The following is a 20,722-nucleotide window of genomic DNA, read 5'->3' on the forward strand; positions in this document are numbered from 1 at the left end:
CCCGGCATCATAGGCAAAATGCAATGCGTGACCCAACAAAAAATTGAAGTAGGGAAATGGGTCAACAACAATGCCTTGAAACATCAAGGAGTTGCGATGGTGCCAAATGGTCCGGAGAACCCAAAATTTGACCCAATCAAAAAAGATTGCAAACTGAGATTATAGAGACTGAAGCTCCCCAAAAAGCCAAAACCATATGTGGTAGAGGGAAAACACGATTGAAGAGCAGTCGACACCTATCGAATGAAGGACCTGGAGCACCGACAACCCCACAATAAGTGCAACACAGTCTCCCCTCAGCATAATGACATCTGAGACAATGAGAAGGTGCAATATGCCGAGCACTCAACAAGCTGCCAATAGGTAAAACTCCCACCAAGCAACACCACAAGAAAATACATTCCTTCAAAGGTAGATGATTCTACCAGATACTAGCCAAGATTTGCTTCGACCACAAGGCTGATTTGGAGACCATAAATGATTACCATTCCGCACAATCCATACGTCAGATTGTAATAAAGCATAAACATTGGCATTAGAAATGTAGTCTAGCCTCAAGTGAGCAAGATTCAAATAAAAAAAATGTGAGTCCCCAAAGGAGAAATAGGGGAAAAATCAACAAGCATCCTCTGAATCTCCTGCCAAAGAGAAGAGTAATGGTGCCCCAAGCAAAAGCAAGTTGCCGCAAGGAAATGAAAGAACGTGTCTAGTATCATCTACCACTTGATGCACCTGGCATATTCCTTTTTGCAAAAGGAAATAGGTTTGGCAAGGTGACCGCTCAACCAAATTCAAGGAGAAAGCCTTGCTCCAATGCAAACTCTCCAATCAAAAGGAATTTCCAAGAAGGTGTTGGCAACCATGCCATTGCATATGCAAGGTGACAACCTTTCAGTCCACAATGAGAGAAGAAGTAATGGTTCATCCTGGAATTTGTTCTTGAAGCTGCCCAAAAATAACCTCCCAATATGTCGGCTGCCAATTTCCAAATGATGGCGTAACAATATGTGACACCATAAGTGTCTAAGGCTGCTCCTGTTGCACCAAGATTGGTAACACTGATAGCTTTCCAAGCCAGAACATGAGTGCGCAAATCCAAAATATTCAAGCCTCCAAGGCGCTTGGGAGAACACAACTTGTCCAAGCTTGAAAGGGCGCTTTTTAACCACCAAATCTGTTGAATCAATCACAATGCCTACTGGAGTAGGGATGTCTGTGTCCCACAAGATGTAGAAACGATTAGTGTTTGGCTCCAACTTAGGAGAACAAATGACCTTACCTAGTTGAGCAACCAACAAGGAAAGGAAGTGACACCAAGTGCAGGGGAAATCCACCACCTCAACCCAAACTGGACACTTATGAGACGAATAAGACTCTGATAGTCTTTGGTGAGAGCCCATGGCAAAACATGAGTTATTTGTGTATTGAAGAAGAGAGGAGATATTTCAAGCAATGCATCTCGAGCATCCATGTCTATGAGTAATTCTTCATAAAACCCTCTCGCACCAAAATAAACTCCTTGGGTTGCTTGCCTCTTGAGTAGAGAATCAACCCACTACCTACATCCTGAGCAGTAGCATTTTTCCGGGAAGAAGAGAATCACTGCATTAAGGGCATATTGACCAATAGGATCCATGAGCTCCTGGACGGGAATATGCACTCCCATGATAGGACCAGACCCTTCCCATGCTCGGCATGCATCCTCAAAATCTTCATGAATACAATCTTTGATAAGAGATAAAGTATCCATAGCCAGATTCTCCAAAGCTTTTCAGTTCTTGTAGGTACATTGATCTCCAAAATCCATCCGCTCCAGAAACCACACTCACACCCCCACACATACACACACACACACTCTTCTTTTCTTTTTTAAAGACCTGGTATTAAAAAAAACAAAGAAACCCTGATCCTATTGTACAAACTTTTTCGGAAAAGATCTGTTGTACACACTATCTTTGAGAACCTTCTGTTGCACACACACAAGTACACACACACACCTCCCTCACAAACCGCCTGATGGGCCGCATGTAGCTAAGAGCTATTTGCAGCCATCGACACACTGTGTAGGGCCTGCAGAGTGTAGAGATTGCTCAGGGCAGAGTCATGCGACAGAGGAGCGGTAGAAGGGATCGCCACACACCCGTACACCACCACACACACACACACACACACACAGATGAGTACTTATTTAGCTAACATTTTTCTCTGATACCTATCAACTATGTTTTAAAAAAACACTAGCCTTACTCACATGTGGCTTGGCTTCATAAAAAAACCCAATAAATAATGCTATTTTTCCCCTATGGACACCCACCCATGCTAAAACTAGTGTTAGTGACATTCTACATGTGGACAACTAGCTAATCTAGATAGGTGAGGTTATTGTGCATGTTTCCCTCTTGGGTACCCTTGGATACTCCCATCGTGGGATGGTATCCCTAAGGAAGAAACTTAATAAGCTTAAACGTGGGCATAAACTCTCTCGTGTAACGAGGCCGGTTTCACGCCCTGTCTCTTAGCCTCAGTCTCTCCTCCCTGACGTGGTTGCTGGCACGTAGGCCGCTCTGTACACCATGACCTAGCCCTGTCGGAGGCGGCTACATTTGGTTTCTTGATGAGAATTACTGCTCACTACACGCCATGATTGTTCAAGCTCGACCTTCTTCTATTTAAACATGTGAGGGTGCACTTTGCCTCTCACTTAGCCTTGAGTGTGTTTGATAGTGTGAGAGTTTGAAAAAGAGGACTATGTGCATTGCTCTTTGATGTGGTGGTATGGAGCTCACAGTGCATCCCACACAAGTTTGTACCTGGCTTAAATTCATTCTTGTACTGTAATATGGTAATCTCTCTATGAAATGGTGGTTCTGAGGTGATGTAAGCACCTCTGCCTGTACCTCGGTAAGACACTGAAGGAACATTTGTGGTAACTACTTGATGGTTTGGTAAAATAGGTTTGGTAAGGCCCACATATTAGTTGAAAATAGCCTATGAATGGGTATAACATGACCTCATAAAAGCGGTTGACAGTAATTTTCGACTGTGTTAATAAAGATTTAAAGGTGAATGGCACAGTCTTGTGATGGCTATCTTTGGCTCTATATATGTATGATAAACACTTGGAGTGGTTGATTGTTAGGATGTATTGGCTGATTCAATGGTGCATGGGGTGGTTCCTTGCCCAAAAAAGGTGCTGGGTAGGAGGAAAAATTGGGTGTAGGGTTGTTCTGTTCCAACCTTGCCTTTTGACATTACTGTGCACTTTGGTATATATTGCACTATAGCTTGGTTGTACTGAGCCCTGCATAAATGAAACCATTTCATATTCTAAGTTATACTTGGCACCCTTCTTACCCTAGTGAAGGAACCACACATGGAGGGGGAGTGTTACACTACTCTTGACTGGTATGTTCTGCCATGATTTGTCCATACTATAGACGGGACCTCTTCATATTGCTTTGGACTCTGGCAGTACTATACACAACTAATGTACCTAGTAACTAGTAGGACCACCTGCCTTTTAGGACTAAAAAACATTGATGTCATGCTTTCTGTCTATTCTCTAGACTGTATTTTCTGACGGGTAGTAACCTCTGCATATTATTGTGTAATCTAACGAGGTTTGCTTCCCTGGTGCCATTTTGGGAAAGTTGCACTTGCAAAAATTCTCGCTTACTGTTTTACGTGGCATGACATCTGAAATGGTTGTTACAATGTCAAGACTGTAAACAAGTATTGTTATTTGTTTAAATTCTGCTAAACAAGCTGTAAAAGGAATTTTTCACAAAGGATGCATTAGCATCTTAGTTCTGGCTCTTTTTTGACATGGAAGGATGGGTTACTACGCTGGTTTTTGTTTTTTGGAAGGTTTGGTACCTCGTTCACTAGTTTGATGCAATATACTTAGTGGGAAGATTGGTATAAATATACAAAATGACTTAGTACATACAAACTAAAGTAGAGTGATTCAATTAGCCCAAGTGGACTTATATATTTTGGTTGATTTTGATAAACATGACCGAGCCGGATACCTTTTACTGACAAATAGAAGTTTTTGTTGATAAGAGGTATTTAAAAGTTCTTGTTTGGTTATTTTATAGCTTCATAGTACTTAAAAAACTAGAGGAATTAGTGTCTGACAAATCTGGCAAAATCTGGTATTGACTAATGAGATGCTATAGAAACTAAGACACTTGGATAGGAAGGGGTGGTGGCCTTCTGATAAAAAATAATAGGATTGCTATTATCTATTTAAGGTATAAATAAAAGATGGGGACCATACTTATAATATAATTTTTAAGTTAAATAAAACTTTTTGACAAAAAAATATAGAATACCTTGAAAACTTTGGACATTGGTTTTAAGTTAAAAAAGTTGTAAGTTGGACATGGATAACAATTGATATAGTCCATTTACACCTGTAAAACAAATCCAAGGCTAATGCATGTGTTGTCTTGTTTGGATGGGTGCAGGTGAGGACTCTATCCTTTCTTGGAATTTTTTTGGCTTTAAAAAAATGTATGTCCATGATTACACTTGCTCCTACTACTTGGGAAGTACTTCTACTATCAGTTTATATCGGAATGAGACTTCATTCTCATAATCCATATACAAAGATAATTCTAAGACTGAGTTGTTTTTGTACTTATCATTGCCTTTTCTCTAAAGCCAGTTGTCTTTTGAATGTTAAAGTTCAATTATATCTTATTACTAAGTAAAAACATCTACACACATGTGCGCGCACAGTAAAGCGGAACACAAGCCTTGGATGAGAGCTATATGGAACACTGAGGGCTATGCCCCCCCCCCCCCCCCCTCCCACACACATGCACACGCACACACATTCTCGGCCTCATCCGTGTGGAAAGTGAGTTCTTCTCTTACATTGGATAAAGAGGAAAGTTGTGCGTACTACACGCATACACACATAGAAATTTGAGAGCACACACACGCACGCACGCACGAGTACGCGCGCGTGCACACACACACACATCTTTGAGTATGTAGGTAGAGAGGAGAGTGTGTGCTTTTGACACGCACACGCACACACACACACACACACACACACATATCTTTGAGTATGTAGGTAGAGAGGAGAGTGTGTGCTTTTGACACACACAAACATCTCACACTTTCGCACTCGGCGAGCAATTTTAAAGTGGCTTTTGGATTGCAGTATTGGTGGTAGATCTCGACATCCGGCCCTTGACTTCGGCATCAACTTCTTGACTCTCAACATTAGGTCTCAACATTGAAGAGCTACAAACATCTTGATTGAGAACGATTCTCTTGGATGAAGCAATTCTTCTTTTGTTTTTGATTCGTCTTTCGGCATGGACAAGCCTTGCTTTTGACGTTATTCTTTGGCATTGGCTTTGTTTCAACATCAACGGTTCCAAGCACACACTAGCTTGGAGGCGTTTTTTCTTCAACATTACAGATGGTGAGCATTGGATCACTCTGGATCATTGCCAAGGATGTTTTTCCAGCCAAGGTGTAGTTTTTTGGCAGCGACACTACACGTGGAGAATTTAAGTAGTGTTTGTCTATGGGTTTGATAGATTTGACATTTATTTGCCATGTTTGTGGTTATGTATGCACTTGTGGTTACTCGTCCATAGATTCAATCTCCGATTCTCAAGAATACAACCTAGTTGGCTGATTACAAGCATAGGTTTACAAGTTTTACTCGATACAATTTTCTTCAATTGCCCTTTTACATATGATAGATTTTGCAGGATCTTTTAGTTCCAATGGGAGTTCTATTCATGGTTTATGCGTTTAGAGGCATGGATTTGTGATGTGTGCTCTTTTCATAACAAATTTTGTACAGGGATTGTGAGTTTAGTCCTCGCATTTCATTTGATGCCTATTTGTGCATGGTTCTCTCAAGTACATTGAGTTCCCGACATTGCCTTTGTACGATGGAGCCAATATTGGCTTGTTGTTTTGGCAGTTACTCAACTGTTTTTGAGACTCAATCCAAAAGACAGTCCTTTATAAGACTGGACTATAGTTGTCATGTATACTGAGACTTTTGGAGGGTCATTGGTGAGGTTTTCTTTGAGCTGAGGTATTTTTGAATGTTGAGATACCTTCAATGATACAAGTAGTTGGAGATCCTCTTTTATGAGGCCTTACCATTGGCTATGTATAGAGAGGGACATATGCATTTGATGCTGTGTTGATGGTCTATTTGGTCTGCTTTGACTTGGTTTTTGCACATTTTACCTTCTTGCCAGCTGATGGTTGATTTTATGCGCATTTTGGGTTGATTCTTGGCTCCCCGTACAAAGGAGATTGCAATTTTTTTCCTGTGACTCTAGTTCATGCATTGATAACCTTTTTTGCTACACTTCTGGGTTGAGATTTTTCTCCTATTATAGAGGAGATTCTTCCTTCCCCATGTTAATCGCTATACTTTCTTGGTTTTCTCACCATAGTGTTCAAGTCTTGCAGTTGTGGCCTCTTCTTTAGAGAAAGTTATTTACAACATAAGGAACCTCAATGACATGAACTGTTCCATACGGAAAGATAGATTTAGGACGTCTTAATCTAAAATCGTCAATTAGAGCCACTCTTTGATCCCCCAAAGGGTGATGGCTACATGGGTACACAATGGAAAATGCTTGGTGTCAAAGCTAGGTATCCTATTCATCTACACCTTGTAAGTATGTGTACTTCACTATTGTGGGTGAGGCTACGCTAAATCCTTATGGAAAATGTTGTGCAATATGTAGAAGAGAAAAAGCATAAGCAACAAATTTTACTTGATGAAGAAGCTATTTGAGTTTTGTATGAAAGAAGATGACATAGTTTTTGAACACTTAATGCGTTCAATGTACTTTTCAACCAATTGACGTCACAGGGACTCAACTTTGACGAAGAGGTGTTGTCCATCTTCTTGTTGTGCCCTCTACCTTCCTCATGGGACATTTTTATTACAACCATAAGCAACTCTACACCTGAGGGGAAATTGGTTTATGATAATGTAGCTGCTAGTCTGCTTAGTGAAGACATTCATAGGAAATCCATAGAGCCTGCCAAGCAAGGTGATGCGTATGTTGCTAGTGGAAAAGGACAAAGGGGCTGCCCTCATACACTATGCTAACAGCAAGGGGATGTGTATGTTGCTAGTGGAAAAGGACAAAGGGGTCGCCCTCATACACTACACGAAAAGCAAGGATCATGAAAAATCTCATAGAAAATCTAGAGGTTCTTTGCAAAATGTTGGGTGCTAGCATTGCAAGAAGAAAGAGCATTTAAAGAAAAACTCTTATGCATGGCAAAGAGACAAGAAAAAGTCTCAAAATAGCAAGAAATCTAACAATGATGGAAAGGCAAAGCTAAGATTGAGGAGCTCAATATGGTAGAGTCTCCTAAGACTTCGGATATGCCTAAGGTCCTAGCTTCCACTGGAATGGTTCTTGGTTGACTGGGAAGGGAAATCTTATTATTTTCAGAGGTCAAAATATTGGAACACTCTATTCTATGTTTGTCTCGTGTGTAGAAGAGGATTGTATATCCATAGTCGAGCTGCCGTTTAGTGAGGTGTGGCATAACTAACTAGGCCATATGAGCCAAAAGTGAATGAAAACATTGGCAGATTTTGATTACTTACCAGTGTTTTTTTTTTTTAAAACTTTTCCATGTGTGAGCATTGCATCTATGAAAAAAGACTTGGGATACTTCATCACCATTATACAGGAAGTGCTAGCCACTAAAACTTGTTCATAGTGACGTTTCCTATGTCGACCAAATCTCTAAGGGAAGCTAGCTATTTTGTGACCTTTATGTTTAATTCTACTAGGAAGGTGTGGGGTTATCCTTTGCATCATAAGGATAAAGTCTTGTCTACTTTCTAGAAATTATTAGCATTTGTAATCAACCTGGCACAAAGCTAAAAGCTTGAGGATTGATAATGGTGGAGAGTACATCTCCAAGGAGTTTGAGGATTTCTGTAGCAAGAGAGGTATCAAGAGGTAGATTGTTGATCCTTAGAATGGAGTTGCAAAAAGGATGAATGAATAATTCAAGAGCGAGTCATAACTATGCTTTATATGAAAATTTGACTTAAGGTTTTTGGACAGAGGCAGTATTGATAGCAATGCATATCATTAACAAGTCACCTAGTACGCCATTGAATCACCAGATTCTATAGGAGTTGTGGTCCAAAAAGAAGCCACATTATGATCATTTATGTGTCTTTGGATGTGAGACATATGCACATTTGCCAAAGAAGCTTCAAAAAAACGTAGATCCGAAGGCACGCAAGTGTATTATTGTTGGTTATGGTACATATGGATAAATGGGATATCATCTATAGAACCCGGAATCTTGTAAAGTCATTCATAGTTCACACATTATCTGCAATGAGTTAAAGATGCACAAGAAACCTATCAAAGAGGTTGAGTATAGAAGGTTCACATTTGAGTACGTTGCCTCAAATTTAGTGAAAACTCAGAAGACTAGTGATGCACCTTCCACTAGAATCACTCTAATTGACAGGGTAGATAGCAATAATTATCCATTGAGATGATTTAGTAGATCCTCGCTGTTATGAGCGCGTATAGAGCTAGAAGAGAGCAAGAGGAGGTGCTCACAATGTACAAGAACTTGGATCTGATGATAAGATTAATATTGATTACAAGACTTAATACTTTATTAAGAGAGCTAGATACAAGACTTGGATTACATGACTTGAGTACAAGACAAAGCTTGATTGCAAGGACAAAACTTGAACATAAGAACTAGAAGAGGGATTTCCTCATAGGAGGTTCACAACTGGTGTTGGCAAGAATGAGGGGCTTGTGGCCCAAGACTGCTATTTATACTAGTGCTTGAGGAGGTTACTTGAGGAGGTTATGACTTTCTAGGTTCTTCTTAAGGAGGTTAGAATCTTCTAGAACCTTTTTGATCCTTCTAGTTCTTCTAGAACCTTCTGGATCCTTCTTCAACTTTCTAGAGCTTTCCAGAAACTTCTAGATTCTTCCGGAATCTTCTCCAAGCTTCTAGAAACTTCTCGATCCTTCTAGATCCTTCTAGATTCTTCTAGAGCCTTCTGGATCCTTCTTCAACTTTCTAGAGCTTTCCAAAAACTTCTAGATTCTTTCGGAATCTTCTCCAAGCTTCTAGAAACTTCTTGATCATTCTAGTCCTTCTAGAACCTTCTAGATCCTTCTTCAACTTTCTAGAGCTTTCCAAAAACTTCTAGATTCTTTTGGAATCTTCTCCATGTTTCTAGAATCTTATAGATCCTTCTAGATTCTTCTAGCGATGATGTAGGCGATGACATAGGAGATGATGTAGGCAACGACTGACTCTCAAGCATCCATGACATTACCCCCTCCTTTAGCGACGAGTTCCATGAGGAGCTGTGGTGTTCCTTGAGTTGGGCTCCCATGGATGTTGTTTATGGAACTCTTGGGCTTTGAGAGATGCATATGCTGTAGATTGTGTGCTGGTTCCCAGGTTCGTTCACTAACATCATAGCCTTTCCAATGCACCAAGTACTGTAACCTGCCACGCGAAACTCAAGAATCTAGAACCTTCTCGACCTCATATTTGTCATGTCCTTGAATCTCAACGGAGGAGTTGGTTGGAGGGCTCTTCGTGGGATCTTAGATGTGTGACAAGGTTCTAGGACTGAGACATGAAAGACCGGATGGATTTTCATGGATGAGGGTAATCGGAGTCGATAGGTGACTGGATTGACTTGACGGATAATTTTAAACTGGCCAAGTCTTCGATAATCAAGCTTTTGACAAGGACGAGATGAACGCAGATCACATCGGAGGAGCCACACTTTATCCCCTTCTCTGTATTTTGGATGCTTCATGCGATGGAGATCTGTACTTTCCTTATACTTGGATTGAGCTTCTTTGATATTAATCGTAAGTTCTTTGTGAATTGCAGATAATTGTTGTGTAAGATGAATAGCAGCTGGATTCTTGACTTGATAGTGTCTGTGGATATCCTGTTTGGGATGTTGACCATAATTAACAAAGAATGGAGTGTGACGGGTGGAGGCATGAAAATTGTTATTATAGGAGAATTCTGCTAGTAGTAGGAGCTCGACCCAATTATCCTGGTGATAATTGATAGAACAACGGAGATACTATTCCAAAACTTCATTTACTCTCTCTGTTTGTCCATCACTTTGTGGGTGATTGGCTGAGGAGAGGTTGATTTGTACTCTGAGTAGCTTTAATAAGCTTTTCCAAAAGCTAGAGACGAATTGTGGACCTCGATCAGAAACTATGTCATCCAGTAATCCGTGATAATGATAGATATGCTGTAGAAAGAGTTTGGTTGTACCTTTGCTGGTGATGGCTTTAGTGGTTTGAATGAAGTGTGCCATTTTTGTAAACCGATCCACGACTACTAAAATGGAGTCAAATCCTTGTGACAAGCGTATCCCTACAATGAAATCCATGGAGATGGATGACCATGGTTTGGTTGGAATGGCCAAGGGGTGGAGTAACCCATGAGGACGATGACGAGGAGCCCTTGATCTATTGCAAGTGTCACAAGTGCCTACATACTCCTTGACAAGCTTTCACATTTGAGGCCACCAAAAGTCACGGGAGAGAAGCTCAATTGTCCTATTAACCCAAAAATGCCCTGCTTGAAGTTGAGTGTTACTCTCGCGAAGTTCTTGTAACTGAGCTTGAATGCTTTGCAATGCGTTGATGAGACCTTCCATCGTCGGCTCCATGATGGCTTGAAAAGATTAAGAGATGGTAGTCTTGCCAAACTGTTATGAGCGCGTATAGAGCTAGAAGAGAGCAAGAGGAGGCGCTCACAATGTACAAGAACTTGGATTTGATGATAAGATTAATATTGATTACAAGACTTAATACTTTATTAAGAGAGCTAGATACAAGACTTGGATTACATGACTTGAGTACAAGACAATGCTTGATTGCAAGGACAAGACTTGAACATAAGAATTAGAAGAGGGATTTCCTCATAGGAGGTTCACAATTGGTGTTGGCAAGACTGAGGGGCTTGTGGCCCAAGACCCCTATTTATACTAGTGCTTAAGGAGGTTAGGACTTTCTAGGTTCTTCTTGAGGAGGTTAGAATCTTCTAGAACCTTCTTGATCCTTCTATTTCTTCTAGAACCTTTTGGATCCTTCTTCAAATTTCTAGAGCTTTCCAAAAACTTCTAGATTCTTTTGGAATCGTCTCCAAGCTTCTAGAAACTTCTAGATCCTTCTAGATTCTTCTAGAGCCTTCTAGATCCTTCTTCAACTTTCTAGAGCTTTCCAGAAACTTCTAGATTCTTTCGGAATCTTCTCCAAGCTTTTAGAAACTTCTTGATCCTTCTAGTTCTTCTAGAACCTTCTAGATCCTTCTTCAACTTTCTAGAGCTTTCCAGAAACTTCTAGATTCTTTCGAAATATTCTCCATGTTTCTAGAAACTTCTAGAATCTTCTAGATCCTTCTAGCGATGATGTAGGCGAGGACATAGGCGATGATGCAGGCAGCAACTGAATCTCAAGCATCCATGACACTCGCATCCACCTTAGCGGTTTTAGCCCAGGCTAGACTATGTCATGCTGACTGATTACAGGGAGCCATCTTGTTACAAAGAAACTATCCAGAGAGATGGCAAGTTCAAGTGGGAGAAGGCCATGCAATCAAGGACTTAGTTGAGTTGCAAGAAAGCAAGCATGCCTTACCTTCCAAATGGGTTTATAAGAAGAAGTTTATACCTGACAACCCTAAGCCTAAGTACAAAGCTAGATTGGCTGCTAAGAGATTCAAGCAGCAGAAGCGAGTTGATTTTGACAAAATCTTCTTTTCTGTGGTCAAGATGACTACACTGTGTACAATGCTTGGACTAAGAACCTTTCTTCATGGGGATCTCGAGGAGGGTTTTTGTAATCTCAAGAAAGCGCTTTATGGCTTAAAGCAGGAGGAGCTTGTTTGTAATCTCAAGGAAGCGCTTTATGGATTAAAGCAGGGTTCAAGGTACTGGTATCAAAATTTGATGTAAAAAGAGCGAGGAGGATCACTGCTTATGGGGGGAGGAGCTTGTTTGTAATCTCAAGAAAGCGCTTTATGGCTTAAAGCAGGGTTCAAGGTAATGGTATCAAAATTTGATGTAAAAAGAGCGAGGAGGATCACTGCTTATATACACAAAAATTCAGTAATAGTTTGTTGCCCATTCTCATCTTATATGTCGTATAAAGGATTTGGCCAAGAAAATCATTTTCTTGGTATGCATATCAAGAGAGATATGAAAAAGGGTATTCTTGAGTTGTCTTAGGATCTTATATCCACAAGGGCTTGTAGCGTTTCAATTTGCAAGGGGGAAGGTAGTGAGTACCCCACTACCATCATATTTGAAACTAAGCAAAGAAAATTCTACCAATTCAGATGTTGAGAGAGTAGAAACGGAAAGTGTGCTGTAGGCATTCCCTTGTATGCTATATTGGTAGCTACGAGGCTAGACATTGCATTTGCAATGGGAGTGGTTAGGTGGTGTATGGATAATCCTAGCAAGTAGCATTGAATAGCAGTGAAACATATCCTCAAGTACTTGAAGGATACAATGAGCAAGTGCTTATGCTTTGGTGATTGGACATATATGATGAGCTTTAGGCAATGGCCCATGAATAATATCTGCAACATGGGTGGGTGGGATGAAGATGAAGGTAGTAATTTATTGTTGGTTGCACGCATGCGGATTACGAGGGTTGCAAAGATAGTAGGAGGTCTAAATTTGGCTACATATTTATATTTATAGGAGGAGCTATCTCTCAGAGGTCATCTCTCTAGCTGTTTAAGGGCTAATACTTAGGTGGATTACTTTTTGACATATGTATGAACCTTAATCTAATATGAGGCCTTTTCAAATCTTGAGAAGTTAGAAGGTCGTTTTGGTTTTTCATGTGAAGAAGATCATGCAATTATGTAGCGTGATGGTGTTGGGTGGATTTACTGTGTAGCAATGGCGGATTTCGAGATGAAGATGCAGCGTGTTAGAATATTTATCTTATTTTCTGTCTCATTCTCTATGTGTATTCCATGTTTCTGAGTGCAATACCAATGCAGTAATGTTAAGAGGGAAGTGCCTGTGTTGTTTAAGCGATGTTTATGTAGTAGGAGAAATTCTTACATTTGTCAAGGTATACACTGGAATTGTCAAAGTATGTGTAGAAACTGCTTGACTCAGTAACCATTATACACTAGGATTGTACATCTTCTTCCATTACAAAGGCTGAGTACGTTGCAGGGTCAGATACCAACATGGAAGCTATATGGTTGGCATGTATTGTAGATGAAGTTACCTTCTCTCTCTCTCTCTCTCTCTCTCTCTCTCTCTCTCTCTCTCTCTCTCTCTCTCTCATATATTGGTTCAAGACTCGTTGGATGGATCTTAGAGGTCTCTTGGGATAAGGCATGGAAATTGATATACTTCCCAAGGAATGGAAATCCCTTGGTTACCCATCATAGAGGAAGGCATGCCATACACTTTGCCATTAACCATGCAAGGAAAAAATGCACCAGCTCTTCACTCATTGTGCCTAATTTTCTTTGCGTCTTTGTAGATACTAGGGATAGGTTCTCTGCCTTTGGTTCAACTAAAAGTAGCACATGTAATAAACCAAGTCAAATGAGCATTAGGGCTTGGTATGACTTAACATGGGATTGGGTAGATAATTCTTTACAAAAACAACACACAAAAAAGTTTCTTACAAGAAATTGGGAGACGTGTGTTTATGCTTATTGGAAATGTACGTTACTCTTCTTTGGGAATGGTAACAAATACACTAATAGACTTTATAGCCACGAGTTCATTATAAAATAGTCAAGAGAAATGAATAAACATACACTATTCCTTTTCTCTCTATCTTTGGCAACAAATACGCTAGTAGAATTTGTAGCCAAGAGTTCATTATAAAATAGTCAAAAGAAATGAATAAACATACACTCTTCCTTTTCTGTCCAGCATTGAAAAGTATGAATAATAATAATAATGACATAGTGTTGGAAATTGCAACCCTTCTCCCCCTTCCTCACCTATTTGGCCTTGCAGCTTGTCAAAGTCTCCTTCCCATCGGATGGATACTTTGAAAATTAGAATGCACTATGAAGGACAAGTTTCAAAAATGCCCTTCATAGACAAATTCTTTACTGTGCATAATATATAGGTAAGATTTATTTTTGGAATACTATCGACTTTAAGATTGGTTCCATAAAGTTTAAAAACTCAGAGCCTTTTAGTGAGCATGACATGTTCAACATGTTTGTCAAAAGAACCTTGAAACTTGAGAGCCAAAAAAAAGGGTACAACATGTTGCCCGCTTTTGGCAACTGAACATTGCAAAATGATTGTGCATAGAGAAACACAAGATAGCGAGCTTAAGCGATTGATGCCTTTGTTATTTCAAGGGTTTATCTTTGTAGTTGCTCTTGTAGTTTGTTTCGGCTTCTTGCACAAGACAATCTCTTGGGTGAAACTTCCAAAGTCATTGTAATTTGCAGTGTTGAATGCCTTGGATAAGGGTTAGATTTAAAAGGTGGCTTAATGATTGGGATGGTTCCAATGATCCTAAAAAGTTCCTACCTCTCTCTCTCTCTCTCTCTCTTTCCCAAGTGTGGTAGAGTGGCTATCCCGTTTCTAGAGTGGGACTACTCTAGAGTTCAACTCGTCCCATGATCCATGATCCATCCCTCAAGACTTCTCTCTCTCTCTCTCTCTCTCTCTCTCTCTCTCTCTCCCCGTCCACTGTTGACACGTGGCAGAATATTAAGAGATCATCCACGGGAGTGAAAAAAGGGGTGGCTCATGCAAAGAGCATATAAACGCTGGTCAATCGAGTGAATGATATTGCAGCACTGGCTATGGTGGTGTTAAGCCAGGAGAGACACGAGACACGGGCATTGTGACTTCTTTAGAGACATGTCTGCCCTATCACAAGGTTGTGGGCCTCACGGTGAACTTCTCACTCGCTCTAATTTGAGATTTAATGGAAAGCTTGCCTCTCCATTGTTGCAGCATACAAGCTGCAGGCACATTGTGCACCTCAGAAGACGAAAAGGGTACCCACGCTTTCGTTCTTTTAGGGTTTCTACTTTGAGATGCTCCTCAGAGCAGCAGCAGCATACACAGCAAAATGATAATAAAGAGAGAGATAACACAGAGCAAGTAGGTGATGTAGGCACAGCTGCCCCGCCCGAGCCTTCAAAAGTGCGACCCAAGGAGTTCCAGTCTTCTTGGGATGCCAAGGACTCGCAAGGCAATGACTATCTTTACAGACTTGGCAAGGAAGCTTCCAATGTGAATATCAGTGTCGGAGCTCGAGCTGGCATGGTTGATGACCTCTTCACAGGGAACTTTCTTGGGAAGGAGGGTAAGCTATTTTCACCTTCAATTTGCAAGATTCTCTCAACTTCTTTGATGCTTTGGTATTGTTCAAGTGAGCATCGATTTTACGCAGTTTGGGCATGCACTTTGGGCTAAGAATTCTGCATCAATATATCTATAATGCATTCTAGGCACATGAATTCATTGCAATGAAACCCTTTTGGTCTCCAAGGGTGACAAAATCTGTGTGCTAAGTGAAGTACGTGAGTTTCTTGTATAGATAATCAATTGGACTGACATATCCTCTCATCATGTCGGTATCCATGTTCTGTACAGTGAAAGATATGTAGGTTGCATTTAATATTATTGCTTTTGGGTAGAGTCAAAGCCCAAGTCAGACATGAAGTCTAGTTTTTGTGCATACACATTAGCGAGTTAAGATCCAAAGAGGTATCTTATATTGCTGGCTACACAAAGTGGTCTTGATGTTGTACTTTCAGAGTGCCATTTCTGCCTACCATCTCACCAAGTTCCCTCTTCATTTGACTGATTATTGGTCTTTTCTCCTTTTGTTATAATTGTCTATGTAGAATAGGCCTTATTGATGGGGTGAGCTACTTCTAGAGAGTGGCACATATTTGGATAAGTTTTCTGGTATGAGTCATGCATGCATTTTAAATACATGTCTATACTCGCAGTGTTGCCTCATGGGCATTAATACTATTTACGTAACTCCCACCCTCTGCATTTCCTCAACTATTCAAGCCTCATGGGAAAGCTGATGTTAGTTTGATGCTTGTGCTTACAGGAATGGTGGTAGCCACACTTACCACCCAGTTTTTCGTTTTTAGCTGGCCGAAGCTGCCATTATTCACCCTTGCAACTCACTTACTCCACTGTTTCAGTAGTATCATAATATCTTTTTTGGAATACGTCAAGTCTTGCAAGAACCTTAGAGCTTGTGCTAAGCCCGCCAATCACAACCTGTTAGTGTTGTGACTGGCTTATTGAAATGATTCTGGCCAGTCCTACCTTGTTGGCTGTAGGTTTTGATACTGTTTTGTGTTCAACCTGAAGCAAGGTCCATAGGAAAGACATTAAATTGCTAATTTCTGCATAGAGATGCTGGTTTACGTTCACGTTGACTGCTTATGCTGCATGAGCTGTCCTGTCTACATGTAAGTAGAGGCAAGATGTTATGGAGACTTATATTCTCTTCCATTTATGAGCAGCGGATATAGTATTTGCTTACAGACAAAAGGTCACAAGATCATTTGATCACTTACAAGGGGATTATTACATAGCTCCTGCCTTTATGGTAAGTAGTGATTGAATGCTACTAATGCTATCTTTCTCTATCTTTTTTAATACAAACATAAATTTACTTTATTGATTTAGACATCTTTATGATCGATGTTTTGGATTGCATGCAGGAGAAGGTTGGTGAGTAGAGAATGACTTCGCTCAACCTAATGACTAGGATCTATTGCATAGTTCTTTTAAAGAACATGGCAATTCTGAGTTGATTGAAAAAGTCTGTTCAATGACTAATTTGTAATTCTAATTGTTTTATGTCTCAGATTTTTGTTGAATGTTATTTTTTTAGTTGTCCACATTGTGAAGAATTATATTGCAAGCAGCTTGGATGCAAAAGTACCCCTTATTCTTGGTACGTCTCTATCCTTTCACTATGCACATTGTCTCTTGTTGAAAGAGATGAGATGATATATTAATGTCTTTAAAAGGCCAAAGTGACTTATGAGACCAAAAAGAGTTACAAGTGATGAATCTGATACAATGTGTGAGTACAAAAAAGAGTACAAAAAGACTAAAACAAGGGGGGGGGGGGGGGGGGGGGGGGGGAGCTGATACAATGAGTGATACAAATGAGAGAGAGAGAGAGAGAGAGAGAGAGAGAGAGAGAGAGAGAGAGAGAGAGAGAGAGAGAGAGAGAGAGAGAGAGAGAGAGAGAGAGAGAGAGAGATGAAATGAAATGAAATGTTATATTAACGTCTTCAAAAGGCCAAAATGACCTGTGAGACCAAAAAGTTACAATTGGTGAATCTGATACCATGTCTGAGTACGGAAATTACAAAGTGACAAAGAACTAACACTAAGACTCTAAGGAGAAAGGAAATGGGGGGGGGGGGGGGGAGGGGGGGGTTCGTATGAAATCTCTCATCGGTCGTTGTCGGATCTCATCGACCTCCTCCATGGTCAGTACTGTGGTTGGGCGTCTTTCATGTCGAGCTAGAGTGATCTGTATCTTCTATTGCAGCCTTCGTCGGTAGTGGGAGAACCCCCAAGGTCGTGGACGTCTGGATCTGCCAAGCTCTGTGGCTCGATCAAGCAATGTACCTCTAGTATGAGTAGGCTCTGAGATTTGCTATAATGACTGCTCCGTTGGCTCTCCTCTGGCTGGTGTAAAGAAATCTATGATTCGTCTTTGAGACTGTCTTTCTTCTGATGTCCTCAGCAAGCTCTCCCTAAGTCTGCGCAGCTCTAGCAGGAACAATCCGAGACACCTCTGATCCTTGTATCTCATGACTCTAGAAAAAGGTCCGAACCCTTCTCTGAATAAGCAATGGTAGCGGCCGCGTATCTCATAGTATTCCGGGCAGTGACACGTGCAGTGTAGCTCTGTCTCTGGCTCTAAGTTACATAGGTAGGACATATCCTAGCTCCTACCGGCACCCCTCGATATATATATATATATATATATATATATATATATATATATATATATATATATATATATATATATATATATATATATATATATAAGAGAGAGAGAGAGAGAGAGAGAGAGATGAGATGAGATGTTATATTAATGTCTTCAAAAGGCCAAAGTGACCTATGAGACCAAAAAGTTATAATGTGGTGGATCTGATACAAAGTCAGAGTAACAAGATGACAAAATGACAGAATGACAAAATAAAATACTATGGAATCCTAAACTGCTAGGTGTGGACTAAGCAGCTAAACAAAAGAGAGAGAGAGAGAGAGAGAGAGAGAGAGAGAGAGAGAGAGAGAGAGAGAGAGAGAGCTGAAAATGAAATGAAATGAAATATTATATTAACGTCTTCAAAAGGTCAAAATGATCTATGAGACCAGAGCGTTACAATGTGGTGGATCTGATACAAAGTCAGAGTAACAAAATGAAATGACAAAATGATAAAATATAAAAACTATGAAATCCTAGGCTGGTAGGTGTGAACTAAGCAGCTAGCCGGGATAGCTAAATCACAAGTCACAAGAGATCCAGCATTGGTCGCTGGCGGATCTCATCAATCTCCTCCATGGTTATCAGTCTGACCGAGCGTCACTGTCACGTGACACATCCAACCCTATGTGTCCGTGGACAAGCTACAGCATGATCAGGGTTCAGTTCAGTCAAGTCAGTCTAGATTAGAAGTGATCTGGCACTTCTGTGAGTCTATTCGTAGACCGTGCATGCCCAGTCACTTAGCATAGATGCATATCCTCTGGTTGCACACAGCATGATCATCAGTATTTCCATCAGAATCCATTAGACTCAGTTAGGGGATTTTTCCAGTGATTTTAGCCTATTTTTCCTATTTTTGACATTTTTCACATATCAATTTAAGTGACTTTCCAACAAAAGTAGGTAGGGCAATTTTGCTAAGTTTGTATATAAGCAAACCCAAGTTAGCACTAAATGGTAGAAGAGGGAGCAGGAGCACCGCTCAACAGACACCTTCTCAGCAGGACCCCAAGGACTTCTAGCGCTTTTGCTCCACAGCATCTTGGCTAGCGTATCTTGTCTAGTGTTTTTGGACAAGACACAGTAGATCAGCCAGCGTTTTGCTCTTGCAGATCCCTGGCGACCAGAACACAGCCGATCAGCCTAGCGTTTTTGCATTTGCAGAATCCCGGCGACAGAAAGACCAATTTCAGCCCCTAGTGTTTTTGGTTGCAGATCAGCCCCGGCGTTTTGCACCTTTACCGCGACGGTAAGTCCAGGACCATGAGCGTTTTCAGTTTTCAGCAGCTAGCACCCGCAGATCAAGTCCCGAACCTCGCAGATCTCACCTTCCCGCAGCAGTTCCTCGTCGCACGGTCAGTTTCCGCAAGGTTTACAGTTTCAGCCCGGAAAACGCAGATTTCAGCATCTGTGTTTTCAGCGCGTCGTCGTCGCATCATCGTCATCAACATCGTCACCCAATAGAGTCAGAATTCAGCAGATAGAAGATTAGCAGATTTCAGCCCATAAGCGTTTTTGGAGAGCAGTAGGAAGATTGTAGATTTCAGCCCTTAGGTCGACTTCGTCATCACCGTCGTCATAGCCTAGACTTGCATCAATCATTTGCATTCAGTTGTACCAGTTTGTGCAATCATAAGTAGACCACTCTCGCCGACGAGAGTGGGGCCTTCGGAGGAGGGTTTTACAACGTCTCTGGTGTCGTATCTCTCTTCTCTCTCTATCTCTCAGTCTCATACACTTGCACGCATAGTGTCCATTCACTTTGTTTGTGATCATAGCATTCTCTCATTAAGAACGGAAGGCTCTCCCTTCCATAAGAACAAAAGGAACCTTGAGCACAGTTCGGAGCACTCATCTTGAGCAAAGTGCAAACATTCATTCCGCTGCACCTAACATTGGTATCAAAGCTTTGGTAGTGTTTTGTATCACTCAAGGAAAGAACCACAAGAACCACAAGAATTTTTTTGCTTGTTGCGGTCGCACGAACCCAAGTTCGCTTGGGCGTGTCGATTCCTAATCGTGTTTTTGAAGAGTGATAGGAATCCCAGGAAAGAAGGGCTTGTCCAGCCTTCCCTTGTGCCTCTTTTCACTCATTGAGAGCGGACCGTGCACTTAGCGGCCAACCAATCGACGTGAGGTGGGAAAAAGCAACCTTGGTGTGAAGCGCAAGGCGGCCAAGGGTTATGCCCGCGGAAAAGAGCAGAACTCGAGTGAAGAGAAGATCCTTCTCAAACACGGTTTGCAAGCGAAAGAAAACTTCAAGACCCTCAAGAACCTCAAGAACCCAAGACTCCCAAGAACCCAAGTTCCTAGTGAACTTAAGAACCCAAGACCCCAAGAACCACAAGGGATGGTCATCACTCGAAGCGGAATGGATACTTCGCTTGGAGGTGATGAGCATGAGAGAGGCGAAGAAGAATTTTCCCCACTAGGAGGTTTTTCCGACCCTCCCCCTTCCCCATCTACATCAAGGATTGCACACTCCTATGGAGGCTTTGGAGCAATTGTTTCTGAAACAGAATTTAAAACGCGAAGCAAGAAATGCAGAAAGAATGGCAGAAATGAAACGCAGAGACGCAGAAGAGAAGGCAGAAAGAGAAGCAGAAAGAAAGGCAAGACAAGAACAGTGCGACCGACACATGCAAGAGTTCTTGCGACTCCTTTCTCACGTGCCG

The 20,722-nt window shown here is 41.1% G+C and overlaps 2 protein-coding genes across 3 annotated transcripts in view; both read left to right on the forward strand.

The window, feature by feature from the left end:
* Positions 1-14,827: 14,827 nt before the first annotated feature.
* Positions 14,828-16,944, forward strand: LOC147464854 (uncharacterized). Of its 2 annotated transcripts, XR_015188733.1 has the most exons (4): positions 14,828-15,368; positions 16,555-16,640; positions 16,756-16,856; positions 16,929-16,944. XR_015188733.1 is itself a non-coding variant. In XM_086516918.1 (3 exons), the coding sequence occupies exons 1-3, from the start codon at positions 14,918-14,920 to the stop codon at positions 16,771-16,773; spliced, it is 555 nt and encodes a 184-aa protein (XP_086373044.1). In that variant the 5' UTR covers positions 14,828-14,917; the 3' UTR covers positions 16,774-16,894. The 2 variants fall into 2 exon arrangements, 1 of the variants encoding a protein (XP_086373044.1); XM_086516918.1 differs by lacking the exon at positions 16,929-16,944 and having other exon boundaries at positions 16,756-16,894.
* The window catches only part of LOC147464855 (ribulose bisphosphate carboxylase/oxygenase activase, chloroplastic-like), a 61,688-nt gene continuing 57,819 nt past the window's right edge, over positions 16,854-20,722 (forward strand). The window contains exon 1 of the mRNA XM_086516913.1: positions 16,854-16,991. The gene's annotated coding sequence lies outside the window, so the exon portion shown is untranslated. The remainder of the gene's footprint in view (positions 16,992-20,722) is intronic.

This window comes from Adiantum capillus-veneris, chromosome 1 (assembly GCF_014529385.1).
Source record: "Adiantum capillus-veneris isolate H3 chromosome 1, ASM1452938v2, whole genome shotgun sequence".
In the NCBI taxonomy this organism is placed as follows: domain Eukaryota; kingdom Viridiplantae; phylum Streptophyta; class Polypodiopsida; order Polypodiales; family Pteridaceae; genus Adiantum; species Adiantum capillus-veneris.